We start from the raw sequence: 20,129 nt of genomic DNA on the forward strand, positions 1-20,129 counted from the left end.
CTGAAGGCTAGGGACAGTCTAGGAACTCTGTTAGTATACCATCCACCCCATTGTCTAACAGATTCCCTGGCCGAACTGACACAGCTGGTTTCAGAGCTGTTGTTGGAGTCTCCCGGGCTTTTGGTCCTGGGGGACCTCAACATCCCCTTCGAGGTCAGCTCATCAGATCTGACAGGTGCAGCTCAGGGGTTCATGACTTCCATGACAGCCATGGGCCTCTCCCAAATAGTCTCGGGTCCAACACATTGTGCCAGTAATACACTCGATGTGGTCTTCAGTATGGATCAGGAATATATGTGGGCACAAGTAGTTCAGATCTCTGCTCTGTCATGGATGGATCACTCTCTGGTCAAAGTGGGACTGAAGGCTACTACCTATAGCCTTCTTGGGCTTGGAGGACCTATTAAAATGGTCTGCCCTCGAAAGCTGATGGAACCCAAAAGGTTCCAGGAAGCTTTAGAGGGATTTATGATTGGAAATGACAGCGACTCTGTCGAAGCCCTGGTTGGTACCTGGAATAATGATCTTACCAGGGCCATAGACACTATCGCTCCTGAGAGTCTTTTCCAGCCTGCTTCAAATAAAAAATCTGCATCAAATGAAGCAGGCTGCGCAACGACTAGAGTGCCACTGGTGGAAACATCAATGTTTATCTGACAAGACACGCCATAAGAACATGTTGGATTCCTATGGAGTGGCAATAGATGCAGCAAAGGACTCTTCCTATGCTGCACATATTGCGTCTGCAGAGTCTCGTCCAGCAGAGCTGTTCAGTGTGGTTAAAGAACTAACTCAACTGCCTCCCACCCTGAACTCTTTATTGGAACCAACTAAGGCCTGCTGTGATGGTTTTAATGACTTTTTTGCAGATAAAATCTCTCAGATAAGGGTTGATCTAGAAGCTGGCATTATGACAGAAACAGTAAGAGAGGTGTCCAGTGACTCCGTGGACTGTATTAAACTAGATCATTTTGAGTTTGTAAATACTGATGAAGTGGACAAGCTCCTTGAAAATGTAAGGAAGATGATGTGTCCTCTCGATCCTTGCCCATCATGGTTGACCACTCAGGGAGGGGATGCAATGAAAATATTATTACAATTTATAATTAATGCATCTGTTTGGGAGGGAATATTTCCATCTAAATTAAAACAAGCAGTAGTAAGACCGCTTTTTTAAAAAACCCTACCTAAACCCCCTGGTAAGAAACAATTACAGACCGGCCTCCCTCTTACCATTCTTGGGCAAAGTGATCAAGAGAGCAGTTCCCTCCCAACTCCAAGCTGTCTTAGATGAAGCCAATTATCTGGATCCATTTCAAACCAGCTTCAGCGCGGGATATGGAGTTGGGACGGCCATGGTCGCCTTAGTCGATGATCTCCATCTGTGCATCAACAGGGGAAGTGTGACCCTGTTGGTGCTCTTGGACATCTCAGTGGTATTCAATGCCATAGACCATGGTATCCTTCTGGAACACCTGAGTGAGTTAGGTATTGGGGGAACTGCGCTCCAGTGGCTCCATTCCTACCTCTCGGGCAGATTCCAGATGGTGAGGCTGGAAGACAGCTGCTCCTCTAAGAGAGAGCTGACATCTGGCATCCCTCAAGGCGCCATTCTATCCCCCATGATGTTTAACATTTACATGAAGCCACTGGGAGAGATCATCCGGAGACATGGGGCTCAGTGTTATCAGTACGCTGATGACACCCAAATCTATTTCTCTATGTCTCTGACTGTTGCATCTTCTCTGGATGGCTGCCTTGGGTCGGTAATGGGCTGGATGAGGGAAAACAAATTCAAGTTGAATCCAGAGAAAGCAAAAGTCCAGGGACGGAATTTTGTCAACCAGTCCTGGACGGGGTCACACTTCCCTTAAAGGACAAAGTTCGCAGTTTGGGAGTACTCCTGGACCCATCTTTACAGTTATCATCCTATTTGCATATGATGGCCAGGAGTGCATGGTACCAACTTCAGTTGATACACCAACTACGTCCCTACCTGGACCAAAGGACCTTGAAGCAGTGGTACATGCACTGGTAATCTCTTGTTTAGATTTCTGCAATGCGCTCTACATGGGGCTACCTATGTACCAAGTTCGGAAACTTCAAAAGGTGCAAAGTATGGCAGCCAGATTGGCCACTGGAACATCTAGATCAGACCACATAACACCAGTATTAAAATCTCTTCACTGGCTACCAGTTAGCTTCCGGGTGCAGTACAAAGTGTTGGTTATTACCTTTAAAGCCCTACATGGCTTGGGCCCGAGTTACTTGAGGGAACGCCTCTCCCTACACAATCCGCCCTGCACTCTCAGAACAACCGGGAAGAACTTATTAGAGTATGTAAACACCAGGTTAACAACAACTTCCTACAGGGCATTTACTGCCATAGCTCCTAAATTATGGAATGGCTTGCTGGAGGAGAGCCATCTCATTACCACCTTTGATGCCTTTAAGAAGGCACTTAAGACGGATCTCTTCTGGCAGGCCTATCCACCCAACCTGCTATAAGAGAGTTAGAAATACTCAACCTTTATTTGTTAAGATATGTATTTTAAATGATGATTTAGTCTATGCATTGTATTGGTAGCCGTTTTACTGTTTTATTGAGTGTATTTTACATGATATTGTAGTTCTTAATCTTGTAATGTTGTTTTACTGTTATAATCCCACCTCGATCCACAGGGAGAAGTGGGAAATAATAATAATAATAATAATAATAATAATAATAATAATAATAATTTTATTTCTATCCCGCTTTTTGCCAGGCAATCAAAGCGGCTTACAACAGGTTAAAATACAGCCATTATTATTAAGTGTATATAAATATTCCAAAATCCAAAAAAAATTCTGAAATCTGGTCCCAGGCATTTTAGATAAGGGATACGAAACTGTACGGTGTCTTTCAATGTATTGTAATCACTCAGAATATTGTATTTAAATGAAGTACTTTCTTTTGACTTGAGTTTACAATTAAACCCCCCTATTTCACTTTAATGCATGGGGGCTATGAATGTTCTTTGTATGGATTCAGTACTATCAAAAGGTAGTAAAGTAATGTATAGCTGTGCTGAACTCAGCACAATTTATCTGTGAGTATACATGCACAAGATTATTCTGGCAGAGATTATTCTTGCCTTCTCAGCTGAACCAGCCCAGGCTTTCAACATTCAGTGCTTGGTATGGAGAGACTATCAGACGGGAAAAGGACATCCCTGTCCTGTCCTTTTCTCATCCTTTTCCCATCCTTCCCACACAATCACAGGAAGAATTTTCATATGACGTTGGGTTTATCCAGACATTGTCCCATCCAGGAAGTGACAGTGACAGTGATTGTGCAAAAGCCTTTCGTATGACATCCCGCTGATCTTGTCATTGAAGTGGAATTGCCCTGGCATTTTGTATTAATGGGAGTTTGCTTTAATGTAATTCCACTTCAATGACAGGATGACAGGATCAGCACTACGTTATGAAAGGCGTTCACATGATAGCTGTCATGAATGGATTAAGGATGGGAGAGCAATCCCCACCTTGTCATATCCCAGTATAATAATCTCTAGTGAAATAGTATATAATGATCATAGAATCATAGAGTTGGAAGAGCCCGCAAGGGTCATCCAGTCCAACCCCCTGCCATGCAGGAAATCTAAATTAAAGCATCCCCGACAGATGCCATCCAGCCTCTTAGTTTTGTTATTTTTGAGAGAGAGTGGAGCAGAGAACTAGAACTCATGGGAGCAGCCCTTGGGACACCTGAGGCCTCCCTAAAATCTTAATCAGACCTGATATTCCCCTCTTGTGCCACAGTTTTTAACTTACCTCTGTGACAGCACAGAGCATGGGTGTTAAATGTGCCACTTATTATGTCTTTTGAAGAGGCAAGATTTGTCTGACAGTAGATTGGAAGAAAAACTGCAATGATTCCCCCTTATTGGGACTGGGACACAAGTCACTATGAAGGACCCAGAAGTTGTCACATCAGGCATTGCTTCCCTTGTCTGCTTGACAAAGCCATTCATGCTTTCATTGACATCATGTCTGATATCTGTATATGCGTGTAGGAGAGTCTTGACTCTGTTCGTAAGTATTGGGAAGGTGCAGAGAAGGGGATGTATGAATGGATAAATATGTGGAATGTGTTGGTGAAAGGATTGTGAAACTAGAGACCAACTATCAAATCAAATGGGTGGATGAAAATATGGTGTGCATGTGTGATGGGATTAAGGAAAAAGGTAATGTAAACTTGTGGTCTGATGCAAATATTGATCATATTTAGATATTTATCATTGCAAGAGACTAAAAACTGAACAAGTGAAATATTGATCCTTGCTAAATAAAAATTATTGTGAGCAATTAAATGCTTGTTATTACTTGGCTCCACCACTCTGCTAGTAAGCAATGCTATAAATATATTTTGCAGTTGGCCAAAAGCCAGCTTTTTCAGAGGGGATGGGGTCCAAGTAGGCAGCTGAACATCTTAAAATACAAAAGCTCAGAAAGCTTTGAAAGCAGTGCCTGAAGGTGCTATATACAAGATTGGGAGGGAGCCATCTTTCTGACAGCAGCTACATAGCACTAATCTAAATTCCTCAGCAGATAAAACAAATAATGAAAGCCCCTCTGTAGAAAAATTCACTCCTAGTTCCTTTTGTTCCTTTCCTTTCACTGACTCTTCAAGAAAACAGGTGCCTTCTTCATTAATTCCTTTCTTTTCCCCACCTCACCCCCATTCTTATTTATAGGTAAATTATCATTATTGTTGTTGTTGTTGCTGTTCTTGATGTATATATCAAGCATAGCTAATATTTAACAATGTAATGGAAGTGTTAAATATAACTCAACTATCAAAAAATTAAAACCTGTTAAAGAAACTATTAAAGAAAGCAGGAAACAGAAAAATCCAGCACATTATGCTAAGTCCATTCCCCTTGAGTTATCAGTTTGCAGAAAGATAGCAGAGACAGTGTCAGCCTAACTTGGCTGGAAAAGAGTTCCAGAGCCTGCAGGCAGCTGTTAAGAAGGTCTTCTCCCTTGTTCCAATGAGATCTATGTATGAGGGTGGCGGGACGAAAAGAAGATATTCTTCTTTATTTTCCTCATCCAATCCAGGTCTTAACTGTGTCATGTCTTTATGAGGGCTCAGTGTAAGAGCCTGTTTTCCCTCTTCATTACCAAGATTGAGTCCTGTAGTATAGAAGGGTACCTTTGAGCATGTACAGAGTGTCTCTTCTTGAACAGCTTTGTTCTTCTGCATCCCCATGTTCTCTGAACTCGGGAGCAGAATGCTTCTGAGTACACGCTTATCTAGAGGCTTCAGGATAAGTGTTAAGACTACAATTCTTTTGTCCTACCTAGCTCTCTCCAGCCATAGGAAAAACACACCTACACACCTGTTCCTGCTTTTGGCCTCCCACAGCTTCTTATTCTTGCAGTGCAATTCAAATAAAATAAACAAGTCCTTTTGCAAAATAAAATAAAAACCACTCCTATAGTAGCCTTATCGCCATCGTCTTTCTCCCACCTTTCATTCAAAGCAGATTATGAAAGAGTGCTGTGGTTTGCATGCACTGTGGAATGTTTCTGAGCATATAACTGAGCTGTGCTTTCCATGCTTCCTGGGAAAATGTGCAGATTGGTTACACTGTTGGACATGCATGTATACTTCCAGTCTCTCAGCAAGATGCAGATATTGCCCTTGGGACCAAAAAGATCATCCGCTGTGATAAGCAAAAATGCTGCCATAAGAAGTCATGGCACCATTACATTAAAAAGGGTCACTGTGAGCATAATGCATAACATGAGTTAGTTACCTCTTAGCTGATATCTTCTACTATGACTGTGATTTCAAGACTGGTATCTCTATGGATTCTTGCTACCCCCTAAATATATGCCTAGCGCTTTGAATCATCTATGAAGTAGCTGTTCATGTCTGAATTATTGATAGTGGACTCAGAAACTGATGGTACTAACATTTGATTAATTTAGAGCGGCGCTGGCCAGCTAGAGTTTCATGAGCCATATCTTATATCCAGAGTAGGCTGTTTGTTTGTTTTTAATCTAGCTCCCAGTACCTCTAGCAGATTTGAATAAAACGTTGGGCCCATTCACATTACAAAAAAAATCGGTTCTGAAACCGATTCAATCACGTGAAGTTCCTACTCACCCCGAATCTCACACAAGCGAATCCGGGGCTTGCACACCCGTTCCGTGTTAAATGGCCCCTAGCGCGGTGTTTTTGAAATCGGCGCAAATACCGTTTCTTTTGGAAAACCCCGGGTCCTGGGAATGAGAACTTGGCCTCGATCACGATCGAGGCAAATTGAGGGAGGGATTTAGGTCAGAGGGTGGGCAAAGGGCAAGGCATTTCCTCCCTCATCGGAGGGGAGGGGGAGGAGGAATGAGCCCTGGGAAGAAGAGAGCAAGGGAAGGCATTCTTTAGGAGCCTCTTTTCCCTGCATCCCCTGCCCAAAGCCCTCTGTCGCTGGGCATTCCTTCCCTTGCAGGAGGAAAAAATTCAGGTCACGAATGGAGCTCATGTCAGGCAAACCCCCCCCCCCCCCACTTTTCAAATTCAAACAATTTTTTTGGAGCAAATATGCGCATTGAATACATTATGTTTGTATTCCAGAGGCAGATGCAGCTGGGCTTGCACTTTATATCCTTGGATCTCCTTGCCTTCTGCAGAGGGGGAAGCTACAAATGTTGCAAACAATCAATGTTACATTTTTAACAATTTTTTTGGAGCAAATATGCGCATTGAATACATTATGTTTGTATTCCAGAGGCAGATGGAGCTGGGCTTGCACTTTATATCCTTGGATCTCCTTGCCTTCTGCAGAGGGGGAAGCTACAAATGTTGCAAACAATCAATGTTACATTTTTAACAATTTTTTTGGAGCAAATATGCGCATGGTTTGTCTTCTTGAGCAGATACAGCAAGGGAAGCAAAGGGAAAGCTAATGTTGCTTTTAAAAGCATAAAAAAAATGCATGGCAATCCCATCCTTTGCCTGGGACAGGGGCAGATCTGACCCAAAAGCCCACAGGTTTATAAAAAGAGAGAGAGAGAGAGAGAGAGAGAGAGAGGCATCTCTCTCCCTGCTTCAGCCGCTGAAACCCCTGTGCCTGGCTCTTTAAAAAGGGAGGACACTTTCCCCGATGCCCTGCAAACGTCACCATGACGATAGCTTGATTGGCAGCAGCCACCTCGCCAGCAGACACAGAATGCATTCGATTTCTAATTTGCAGGTCAAAATGCATTCGATTTCAAATTTGTAGTGGGCACTTGCTAACGGAGCGATTCGGGGGAGGGGCATCCGGATCAGCCCAGTTCCTTCCAGGTCTTTTAGACCAGTATGAATGGGGCCGTTAATTAAGAGTTTCAGGCTTTTTCACTTACAAGTTAGTTGATACTTTTGAAGGTTATTGTGTGTGTCCATCAGCAAGTCAGCATTACATCTCTCCTGATTTTTATTTTTAATGTCAATGCTGTTTGGTTACATTAATGTTGGATAAATTTCTGCCTTGTTCAGAGAAATGGGTGCTGTAGCTAGGGTTGCCATAACCCTCCTGCCGGCGGGACATTCCTGGGTTTTCACCAGTAGGGGGCGACCCTGCACGGTTTCCTCCTTGACTCAGGTTTGTCCCGGGTTGAGGAGGTTGCCAGACTCAGGAAGAGCCTTCAGGGCCAGGAGGTGAGGAGGAGGAGGAGGAGGCGTTGCCTGGGGGCAGAGCCTCTTGCCGGCAGTTTGGCCCTTTGGGGCCTGTGGTGGAAGGGAGGAGGCTGCGATGATGAGGAAAAGCAGGGGCTCCTCCGGATGGTCCTGGCCACTTCCCTTGGCTCCATCCCTCCTCCCTCTCCTCCTCCTCCTCCTTCTACTTTCAGAGCAGCCACAGCTGAGGTGAGCTACTCATTCACACTCCCTGGCTTTTCTCTCCCCCCCCCCCCCCCCGCACTTTGAGACCCCTTTAACTGCCCCAGCTCAATGCTCTGGAATTCTGGTGTCTGTGGCTGTGAGGCATTTAGCCTTCTCTGTCAGAGAGCTCTGGTGCCACAATAAACTACAATTCCCAGGATTCCATAGCACTGAGCCCTGGCAGTCCAAGCAGTGTGTTTTGGACACAGAGATCCTCCAAATGAATCCAGTCCCTAGCTTTTATATCTTTCTCACACACTGCAGGAATAATAACCCACTTTGAGACTGCTTTAACTCAATGCTAGGGAATCCTGGGAATGCTAGTGTTTGGGAGACATTGAGACTTCTCTGTCAGAGATGGCTCTGAGGCCACAATAGACTACAATTCCCAGGATTCCCCAGCACTGAGCAGTCTCAAACTGGACCATTTCCTCAGTGTGGATGCACCTGGTGAGGAATTCTGAGCACTGCTGCTCAACTGCGTTTGGAGGGTTATGGGACTCCCTGTCAGAGATAGCTCTGGGGCCACAGTGTACTACAATTCCCAGCATTCCCCAGCACTAACTCAGGACAGTTAAGTCACTCTCAAACTGGATTCTTTCCTCAGTGTGGATGCAGCTTTGGTGAGGAACTCTGGGCATTTCAGTCCAGCTATGTTTTATTTCTGCAGTGTATTTTGGACCAGAGACAAGGTGACCAGACATCCTCCTCCTTTTCCAGGACATGTCCTCTTCCGTCAAGTTTCAAAATGTCCTCCATTTGGATCATGGCTAAGAAGCATGGATTTATAATTACATTAGTGTTTTCATGTGTCCTCCATTTTAAAAAATGTGTCCTACATTTGTCCCGGTTTGGAGGTCCTGACTTATGGCAACCATAGCTGTAGCAGAATAGTCATCTGACCCTGATCTGATGTCTGAAGAACAAAGCAGTTTTTCACTTGTTGCTGTTTCCTACAAGGAGTTTTTCAAATCAAGGTGCCAGCCAGCCAGCCTGCCAGCCTTCAATGCTCTCATCCAGAATAGTCTTTATATTCCCTCTTGATTCCCCCTTCCCATTTTTCTAGCTTTACTGTCAGCATTCCATGGCTACTGGAGTGGAATGGTTTGGCTAAGTTTTACATGGGTTCTAGGCATGCCACCTAATGCCATCATTAGGCCCAGATTCCATTCTTCTGTGTGTGGGCGTGCGCATACGTGTGTGTTGTGTGCCTTCAAGTCATTTCTGATTTATGGTGACCCTAAGGTGACCCTATTCTTGGCAAGATTTGTTCAGAGGAGTTTTGCCATTGCTGTCCCCTGAGACCGAGAGCATGTGACAAGGTCACCCAGTGGGTTTCCATGGCCAAGTGGGAATCGAATCCTAGTCTCCAGAGTTGTAGTCCAACATTCAAACCACTATGACATGCTGGCTCTTCCAAGCTTCCATTTCCCCACAAAAATAAGCCTTAGCTCTTGTAGTAGACAAGATAAGGTCACTATGTGGTGGCACTCTTCTGTGAAATTGCTCTGCAAGAGACAAGTGTGAGGGATGAGAGGGCAAGCCATGCAAGCAGCACAGTGAAAGATGCAAGGAATGGACACATTGTGAGGGCATGTGGCAAGATGATGGAGGGAGGACAAGGGAATGGAGAATGAGTGGTAGGAGCAGCGATAGTACAAGAAGTGAGGGAGGGATGCAATGTGCGATTGTGAGGTGGGGGAGTAGAAGGGAAGGAGAGTGAGTAGTGTGGGTAGTTGACTTTTTTTTAGAAAAAAACCCTCCATAATTGTTTATTGCAGGAATGTAATACACTGTTAAAATATTACCGAAAATATTGTTGAAGCAGAAAGTTGATGGGTATGTTCCATGGAAACAGTGAATCATATTATTTAATTAGTATTATTTAAAATTATTTGCATCTCCTCCCATTGTGACTCCTAAACCAATGTAGGATATATAGAAAAACAAGCAGGAATTGTGTTTAAAAATAATTAACACTTGAAAAAAAGCTTGAAAAAACCAATTAAAACAGTCCCCTAAAGGCAACTCCAATTTTAAGCCAGGTGCCCCCCATCCTATATATGTACATTTCATTTTCCTGCCCTAATTGCAGTATCTTACATTTCTCCGTGTTGAATTTCATTTTGTTAGCTTTGGCCCAGCTTTCTAGTCTATTCAGGCCATTTTGAATTTTGATCCTATCCTCTGGCTCATTAGCTATTCCTCCTAATTTGGTGTCATCTGCAAATTTGATAAGTATATCACTACTGTCATCCAAGTCAATAATAAAGATATTGAATAACACTGGGCCCAGGACAGAGCCTTGTGGGACCCCACTGGTCACTTCTCTCCAGGATGAAGAGGAGCCATTGCTGAGCACCCTTTGGGTTCGTCCAGTCAACCAGTTACAAATCCATGTAACAGTTACCTTGTCTAGCCCACATTTTACAAGCTTGTTTGCAAGAATGTCATGGGAAACCTTGTCAAAGGCCTTACTGAAATCAAGATATACAGTGGACCCTTGTTATCTGCTGGGGTTTGGTTCCAGGAACCCCCGTGAATAACAAAATCCGTGTATGCTCAAGTCCCCTTAAATACAATGGCATTACAAAATGGGGACCCTTATATAATATGGAAAAATCAAGGTTTGATACTTGAAATGTATACTTTTTTAGAATATTTTCAAGCCGTGGATGCTTGAATCTGTGTATAAAAAATCTGTGCATAAGGAGGGCCAACTGTACTATATCCACAGCATTCCATTAATCTGCCAAACTGGTAATTTTATCAAAGAAAGAGATCAGATTTGTCTGGCATGACTTCTTTCTCTGAAACCCATGTTGACTCTTTGTGATTATGGCATTGCCTTCTAGATGTTCACAGACTCTTTGTTTAATTATCTGCTCTAGAATCTTTCCTGGTATTGATGTCAGACTAACTGGATGATAATTGTTGGGATCCTTCCCCCCACCCCCTTTTTGAAGATGGGAACAATGTTTGCCCTCCTCCTGATCTCCAGTTCTCAAAGATTATTGTCAATGGCTCCGATATTACATTTGCCAGTTCTTTTAATACTCTTGATGTAGTTCATCAGGTCCTGGAGACTTATATTCATTTAGATTAACCTGGTATTCCTGGTTATAAGAAGCATGGTTGACTATAAAAAGCATGGGGTCTATAAGGCAGGTTTATTGTGAGAGAGTGGTAGCCCATGGTTACATAGTAAATTCCACAACCGAGCAGAGATTTGAACTTGGGTCTCCCCGTTCCAAATGCAGGACTTTAAAGATTAATCTGTTCTGGTTCTCTTAAACCAGTTGTAATTGTAAAATGATAAAATTTACAGAATGATACAGAAATGTACAGAATGTATGAATGTTGAAACATAGTGGAAGGAAAAAATGTAATTTACATAACAGTGCAAATGCAGAAAGTTAACTTGTAACTGGCTGAACTTACATTATTATGTAAATTAGAAAAAAATGTATAAGTAAAATAATTTTCATAATATGCATGTTAAATGCCCAGATTTGACCAGCCAGAATGGAGCCCTGGTGGCGCAGTGGTTAAATGCCTGTACTGCAGCCATTCACTCAAAACCACAAGGTTGCGAGTTCAAGACCAGCGAAAGGGCCCAAGCTCGACTCAGGCTTGCATCCTTCCGAGGTTGCTAAAATGAGTACCCAGACTGTTGGGGGCAAATTAGCTTACTTGCTGTTCACCGCTATGATCTTTGGAATAGCGGTATATAAATAAAACAAATTATTATTATTATAACCCTAGTGGCTACTAGATAGGCACAGATCTCATTCGATAGCTTTTGAGATTATATGCCCTTCCATGGGGATTGTTAAAAAATGGCATTTCATAATTGTTCTCCCAGGTATTCTGATTCAGACTCCTGGTACTTAGTGTCCCTCCTTGACTTTATTTCTATCAATATTCACTACCTGTGTTTATTGTTTGTGAGAATGATGTGAGAATGATGTATGCAACTTTGTGTATTTGTCTGTAGTGGGAAGCAGTTGGAAAAGAACTGTTCTTAGTATTTAGACTCTAGGCTTATTTTGTCAACTTTCAACCCAAGCTAGAATCTACTTGTTTTTTGTTTGTTGATTGGTTGGTTGGTTTTGTCTTCCTTTCATTTTTCTGTAAAGTCATGTCAGTTTGATCAGCCTGAAAAAGACATCTGAAATTTCCTTTCACTTTGTATATCCCATGCCTTGGTGAGACTTAGGAGATGTGTTCTTAGTTTCAGATTTCTAACGTAAGCACTGTGCAGCAGAGGAGCAGAACTGCTGAACTACATGCTAAGTGATTTACTCAGGCTTTATCCTTTATGTAACCACAGCAAAGAGTCACCTTATTTTGCCTAGCATGCAGACAGAATACTCAGCATGCTTTGGGTCAGTCACACTCCTTTAATCTGTTATGGGCTAATGCCGTCGTCTTGTTGGTTTGCTTATTTGCTTGTCTCTGCTATTTCTGTTCTTGGGAATTTTTCATTTCTTTCCTCCTTTGAAATTTCTTGTATATTTTGGGGACTGGGGGAATGCTTTTCTCTATATCTATAAATTACTGTTCCTGGACTATATGATGTGCGACTGGCAGTTTTAGCAGATATGCTAACTGTAAGCTATGTGTGGCTCCCTCTTAAAGTAGAACTGATTTAGTCTGAGATTCTTGCTTAGGGTTCTTACAAGTGACAACTGAGGATGGAAATAATTTAATATTCTGAATTGTTCATTTCCTATTTGAAAAATGGATTTCCCCAAAGTTGGGAAGAGTAATAGAGTAATAAAAAAATCATTCAATTTCCTTCCAATATTCAAATGTCTCAAAAGTGTTTCATGGAATTATTTTGCTGAACAATACATGCATGTGTTTTTCACACACACACACACACACACACAAATGTTTTCTCACAGAAAATGTGTTACCTGTACACAATGTGCAGAAAACACTGTTCAGAACTTGGGAAACAAGTTTTCTATGGAGAAAATAATTTTTTCTGTGCAGAAAACCATTTTAATGTACTAAATTGATTTATTTTTAAAGAATAATTTCCCAAGAATAATTCAGGACATTCAAATATGCAGAGAATACAGCAGACAAAAATTAGTTGTCTCCTGCATTGGGGAGAAGGCAACAGGAATTATTTATCTTTGCATGAGGAACAAAATAGTGGAATGACATAAAAAGTCATTTTTAGTGACACAGCAGGCTGCATTTGCTTAAGTGCATGATTGCTGCAATCCTAAACTAAACATGGAAGGGAGATCAAGTCCTCAAAGTGAAAGAGATGTGGGATGGGCATACTAAAATTGCCCCTTCTTGCAGCTTACTATACTCTTCATTATCACATCCTGTTCTCAGTGCTTCCCCCCCCCCCCCCCAATTTGAGTACTCAAACTAGAAGTGAGCTTGGCTGGGAGAATAAGCATTTATATCCAGAAGTAGAATCATAGAGTTGGAAGAGATCACAAGAAGCATCAAGTCCAACCCCATGCCATGCAGGAAATCACAAAGCACCCCTGAGAGATCCAGCCTCTGTTTAAAAACCTCCAAAGGAGGAGACTCCAGCATTCTCCAAGGGAGCATCTTCTGATGTCAAACAGCTCTTACTGTCAGGAGGTTCCTCCTAATGTTGAGGTGGAAGCACTTTTCCTGTAGCATGCATCCATTGTTCCATCCTCCATCCTCAATAGGACATCCCTTCAGGGTAAAGTAGGAAGATAGTATATAGGCACTATAGGCAAAGGTCATGTACCCTGAGCCTTATGACTCTTTAGTCCTCTGTCTGTAGTGTTCTAGAGGAATGACCCTGTTGCCCTCACATGTTGTTTGAGTGTCCTATGGCAGTGGGAACACGTGTGGCCAAGATCACCCTGGCATGGGAGCCAGCCATTGGCCCATAGCTATCAGCCTACTAGCGTGGGCAAGTTGGCGCTGGTTGGTCTCGCCAGGCCTCTTCATTCGCAGATTGGCACACTTATGGTTGCCTGGCAACAGCACAAGATGAGATCTCTTCCAGCTCATCAGCATCCCCCAGATTAGTAGCCTGTGAACTGGAAATGTACACAAGAATCTCAATTAGGATTATTATTCCTCCCCCTAGCAGCCCATCATTTAGCTTCCTAGAGCTGCATTAAACTATAAATAGGGGTTTATGTCATCTAAAGGGGCAGGATTATGGAAGGAGTATGAATAGCCTTGTGTGAATAGAGGTGACTTTTATTTCTATCTAGTATTATGACTGACAAAAGTCCATCTGTGTTTATAGACAGGTTGAAAAAGAGTCAACATGAAACCAGGGTGACCAGCAAGGTGGACAAAGCACCATAAAATGCAAGACATTCAAGAAAAATTTTTGACATTACAAATTAGAAGCTAAACATGCTACTACAAATGTAATTTCATGCTTCTGAGTCATGGTCAAAATGGAAGACATTTTGAAATTCCTCCTGGGCAGAGGGTGGGAATGTTGGACATATCCTGGAAAAGGAGGACATCTGGTCACCATCCATAAAGCAGAGTCAACATGAAGAACCAGATATTCTTAGGATAAAGACTTCAGAGAAGTCATGCTGGATCATATCAAAGGCCTATTCTGTTTCCCATGTGGATATACAGGTGGTGTCTCTGGAAATCCCACCATCATGAAGGCAGTAAATCTCTCCCACCAGTCGTCCCCACTAACTGTTACTGAGAGGAATGTTGCTTCTGGTGATAACATGTAGCCCCCATGACTAACAGATCTTAATAGCTTTATGTATTTGCTTAATCCACTTTTAAAACCATTAAAATTGGTGGCCATCACCACATTCTGTGGGCAGCAAATTCTAACTTATAGTCTAAAGTTGGCATTTCCAACATTTTGCCACCAAACACCACTGTGTCACCGATACCTCTCTTATTGCACTTGTCAGCATTCTCTTTCCTCAAATTTTAAAAATAGTGTGTTGTTGTTTTTAATGGATGGCTACAGAGTGAAGTGTCTGGATTATAGCCACTTGACCATGGCAGCTGGTGGTTTTCATGTCAGTCAGACAGTGACTCTGCTGTAGGGTTTTAACTTTGGGAGAAAGGCTGCATATTAAATAAATATCTCCCAAATAGGCTCAGCACCTTGAATTGCTACATTAAGGTCTGGACTAATGCCCGGAATGGTTTCAGATCCCCACGGTCACTCAACTGTCACTCACTGCCATCTGATTTCCCTTTCCTTTTCCAGAATGATTCTGGGCTCCATATAGCTACTTTCCTGTTATTGATTAGTTTACAGTAGTCAATTCTCTCTTTTTTTGCCTGTAAAATTCTGTGGTAGAATTCAACCTCTATCTTTGTCAGTGAGCTAATTTCCTGATTTTAGATTAGCACAACATATCATTCCTTGCATGGATGTCATGCTTCTGCAAAAGATCCCAGCATTTCTTGGTTGTTTGGGTAAATGTGCTCCTATGTCAGTCCATATTCACATTCAGCAACAACATAACAAATAAGGGAACAATAGGAAAAGGATGTAAAAAGATACTTTTATTTAGTTGCACTAAAATACTTAGTAAGAGATTTGGTATTCACTATCAGAAGACAAAACTATCAGACCAAGAAATGTTTCCAAGCTAAAAGTTCTCTAAAATTTGGAGTTAAAGTGACATGGTTTCCACAGTGCTGACACCACTGACACGTCTACTGTAGATTCTGCACATCTCTTATTTCATCCTTACAGATGTTGTCCTTTCAGCATCCAGATTTCAGCATCTTTTTAGCATTAACTTGCATATAATCCTCCAGCTCCCACCCCTTCTTCATCATATATTAATCCAAATATCAGCAGCCAAGGAGGACCAGGTTTCTCCAGCCATCACCTCCCCCTCCTGGACTCCCTGGTCATTTCCCCAAACTGGAATTGATGATCTAATCACTTCTGGATTCTGGAATTTGCTGTTTGAGGCCTTTTGCCAGTTGCAGGTAGGCAGAGAGATGTGATTAAATGGAGATTCACTCCTCGTGAAGGAAGGGCCAAAGCAAATATACTCTGCTCATGTGTTCAAATCAATAGCCTATATGCAACTGTATGTAGAGAGATCTTGTAGCACCTTTGAGACTAAGTGAAATAAAGAAGTTGGCAACATGAGCTTTCATAGACTTCAGTCTACTTCCTCAGATGCATGGGTTTCCGTGGCTAAGCAGGGGTTCAGAACTTTGTCTCCAGGAATTCTAGTCCAGCACTCAGTCCATTATACCACACTGGATCTCATTTGCAGATTAGAGAGGGGTGTTTATAATTCTCAGTTAGAGAGTTTTACTGCCTCAACAAAGTACAAAACCCAGGATTCCATAGGATGCTGCCATGTCAAATAAATGTGGATTAGTGGTCTATAATTGTGCAATGTGATGGAACCTCTGTTCTGTCCATGAACCAGCCCAGTGGTTGCAGAACAGCAAAAGAGATGTATAATAAAGGTGAAATTGTGGACACCAACTAAATAGATGCCAGTTTTCTCTATTTTGGGGTCATATCAGACAATATGCTCTTCTATTTTGACATGGAAGCACAGTTGTACCTCAAATTGCTTCCTTTGCTGGGTGAGTTGGGTCGTCGTCGTCATCATCATTATCATCATCATTTCTTACCTCTCCCCATGGATCAAGATGGGGAACAACAACAAATACACAAAACACATTAATTGAAACATGCAACAGTTTAAAAGGACAAATAAGACATACACATTCTAAATCCATATTTAAAATGCATAATTTAAAAATTATCTGGATAAGCCTGCCATAAGAGACTAGTCTTCAGTGCTGTTTTAAATTTGGGCAGTGTAGTCAGCTGTTGAATCTCTTCAGGCAGGTCAATCCACAGTCATGGGTGGCTGAAGAAAAAGTCCTCTGGCTGACAGTTGCCAACCTAGTCCTGGATGATTGGAGTAAATGTCCGCAGAGGACACGAGGGGACAGGACTAGCCAAGTTATTTTAGCATATCAGTTGAACATTTTACAAACATCTCTCTCGTTCTCTGATAGTAAAAATACAACAACAGCAAATGAAATAATTAATAGCTTTGTGCCTTTCTAGTAACTCTCCAAATCTGCTGCCCAAGGCAGCCTCCTTTCTCTGTCTGATGGTGGACTGGTCCTCCCTGACCTATGGGAAGAACCTGTCATGCTTCCAAAATCCCGATTTTGCACATTTTATCTGGGACATTGTGGATTATAATTAACCATGAGGTCATTGGATTTTCTGTATGTTTACCCTTGCACCCAAGATGAGAAGGTGTAGTTATTGAGTATGGGCGAAGACTGGAGAAAATTATAATTAAGACTATTCTTGTGGTATAAGAAGGTGAAATATTATTTTAGTCTGGTCATTTTCATTAAATGCTGATAGCAGGTAATCTCAAAATAGCTATGGTCACTGATCTTCTGTTTCTTTCCATGCCTAGATCATCAATGCAGTGGTACTACTGATTATACTGAGCGCCTTGACAGACCCTGGCCAGTACCATTTAACATCTGCTGAATTAGGAGGTGACTTTGAATTTATGGATGATGCCAGTAAGTATATATCATGTCACTGGTAATGTATAACCTGGTCCCAATTTAATTGAGCTGGTATTGTGCCAAGACTGCACTTTGAGGCCTCGGCTTCACATTTGTTCACACAAAAATCTCCGAAAAATCTTTTTGACATATAAATATTCATTAAATATGATACCTACTGCAACTGAATTATTAAACTGACTGTTATCATAGATTAATCTAGATAATTGAAGTTGTTCTAGGTTTTATATAGCAGTCAGCAAAGGTTTATATTAGAATTATAGCTTGGTAGTATGGCAGTGGGTATGTAAAATACCCTAAAGGCACCCAATCCTGTCTGATCTTGAAGCTAAGCAGGGTCAGCTCTGGTTTGTACTTAGATGGGAGACTGCCAATGATGACTAGGTTGTGTAGACTGTATTTTGGAGGAAGGAACTGGCAAAACCACCTCTGAATATCCCTTTATTAAGACAGCCCTATGAAATCTGTGGGATTGCCATAAGATAATAATTGATATGAAGGCACATGCATACATATATAGTATAGCAACCTGATTGAAATGTACTGCTTACATGCACAAGCCTTGGGCTCATGTGTTTATCTCGCGTTTCCAGAGTTACTATCAGGAGAAGGTGAAAACGTATTGCTTATGTTTTCAAATACTTCCAGTTTACCATTGTTTCTGATTCTAAAACTGTGGTTAGCCTACAGGACAGAGGTGGGCAAAGTGTGTCCCATTGACTACATGCTAGAGGAGCCCTGTTGGCGCAGTGGTTAAATGCCAGTACTGCAGCCACAAAGTTGTGAGTTCGATCCCAGGCAGGGCTCCAGGGTCCACTCAGCTTTCCATCATAGGCTGGTAAAAAAAACAACCCAGCTTGTTGAGGCCAATTGGCTTACACATTGTAAACCGCTTAGGGAGTGTTAGTTCACTGATAAGTGGTACAGGAATGTACCTGCTATTGCTGTTGCTATTTATGCAGTCCCCTAGGGTTCCCCAGAGGGTTGTTAAAAACATTTTTAAAAAGTTTCTTTTGAATAAAATTCAAAATGCCCCCATATATCTTCTAGAGGGCATAGGGTGCATTTTCACCATATTTTGCAGGCCCCTTGGGCCAATTTCTATGCAGGGAAGACCTTTTGTGAAACAGAAGGTGACTTCTGTTCACTTCTACAAAAAAAGGGAACATTTGGTGGAAGGTGTGGCCCTCTTGAGGGGCTAACATTTTGCATGGAATGACCCCAATTGCAGCATTTTCTATGCAGGAATCAGTTTTTTCTTGCACAGAAAGTAATGTTTCCACAAATAAAGTGAGTTTTTCTGTGCAGAAAATAATTGTTTATGGCGCAGAAAAGGCTGTTTTTTGTGCAAAGCAACCAAGATCATGATGGGAGGCACTTCTTTTTAACCCATCACCTTCCCAGACACAGTTGGTGGGAACTGGGGCATCATTGGGATGGAGACAGGCTGCACCAGGTGACACTCTAAGGGAGGGTTATACTACTGCTCCCCAGACATCTGCCTTGGACTGTGGCATTTGCCCACATGATTTTGAAAAGCTGGAGCTCAGTTGGTATGAAGCTCAGTGGGTGGAGAAAGGAGAGGCCTCAGGATTATTACAATTTTTTTTACTCTTCTTAAATTTTCTTTAAAAATGTCACATTTTACCAAATTTTCATTTTCACCACATAAAACTATGTAAATGTCAATACTGTACATTAAGGCTGTGTGTATGTTGTTGTAATTTAAGGATATAATTTTAATTTTTCTAGTTGTTTGTGGCACAACTATTGCTATAATGTTCAGTGATATTCTGGAATTATGTTTATGAGTAACATTAGCTACAAAGGATTATGTATGGTGTATTATGGGAGGAGGCCAATGAGAGGGTGACACCATGAGTTACTGCACCAGATGGCATCAACCCTAGTGACACCACTGAATGGGAATGTAGAAGAACACCTCTGTGGTGGCTTCACTTTGGAAGTCCCTCTCTAGGGAAACTAGACTGTTCTCTCTCTCTGTTGTCTTTTCAATGACAGATTAAGACCTTTCTTTTCCAGCAAGACTTTGGGAACTGGTATTGAACAAGAGAAGGGCTTTTTAAGAGGTCTATAGTAAGGTTTTTAATGGATTTAATACTGTATTTTCAAATCCTTTTTTAATCTCAATTGTGCATGTTTTAACCACATGTCTTTTAACCACGTGTGTTATTATTGTGATTTTCTGCCAAAGCTATTGTAAATAAAATATTTTAGTGGTTCAAGATTTCCTCTTATCATGTTGTCCTTTCCTTCTCCCTTGAATGCTTATGTGGTGCAGTATGATGGTAACTGTAGTCCAACACATCTGCCAGATTTGAGAATGCCGCAAGGCTTCAGTTTTTGTTGACACACTCTACAGCTAGATACATTACTAATGTCATATCCCTTGTGAAACTTTTCTAGTGATATAATTCCTGTTACTTTCCAGTACTTTTCCAATACGAATTTATTTAGTTCAGTTTGGGAATCTTGGCTTTTTCCTTTTAGGTCATCTGTCTGCCTTTACTTGCTCCAAGCCTGTGTATACAGAGCCCAGAAAAATAATAGTGTCATAATGCTGTTTTTGGCTGAAGTGTCTTGCTTTGAGTCTTTTACCAAAAGAGTATTGTGACAGTATCATAACTGGCTTAGGCTTTAATCTTTA

The 20,129-nt window shown here is 41.8% G+C and overlaps 1 protein-coding gene across 1 annotated transcript in view; it reads left to right on the top strand.

Moving 5' to 3' along the window:
• LAPTM4B (lysosomal protein transmembrane 4 beta) overlaps positions 1-20,129 on the top strand; it is a 74,594-nt gene that overhangs the window by 21,631 nt on the left and 32,834 nt on the right. The window contains exon 2 of the mRNA XM_089517686.1: positions 17,344-17,455. Within this exon, the coding sequence (XP_089373812.1) occupies positions 17,344-17,455 (112 nt within the window). The remainder of the gene's footprint in view (positions 1-17,343; positions 17,456-20,129) is intronic.

This window comes from Sceloporus occidentalis, unplaced genomic scaffold, assembly GCF_023333645.1.
Source record: "Sceloporus occidentalis isolate IW3139 unplaced genomic scaffold, rSceOcc1.0.p SCAF_3, whole genome shotgun sequence".
Taxonomy (NCBI): Eukaryota; Metazoa; Chordata; class Lepidosauria; order Squamata; family Phrynosomatidae; genus Sceloporus; species Sceloporus occidentalis.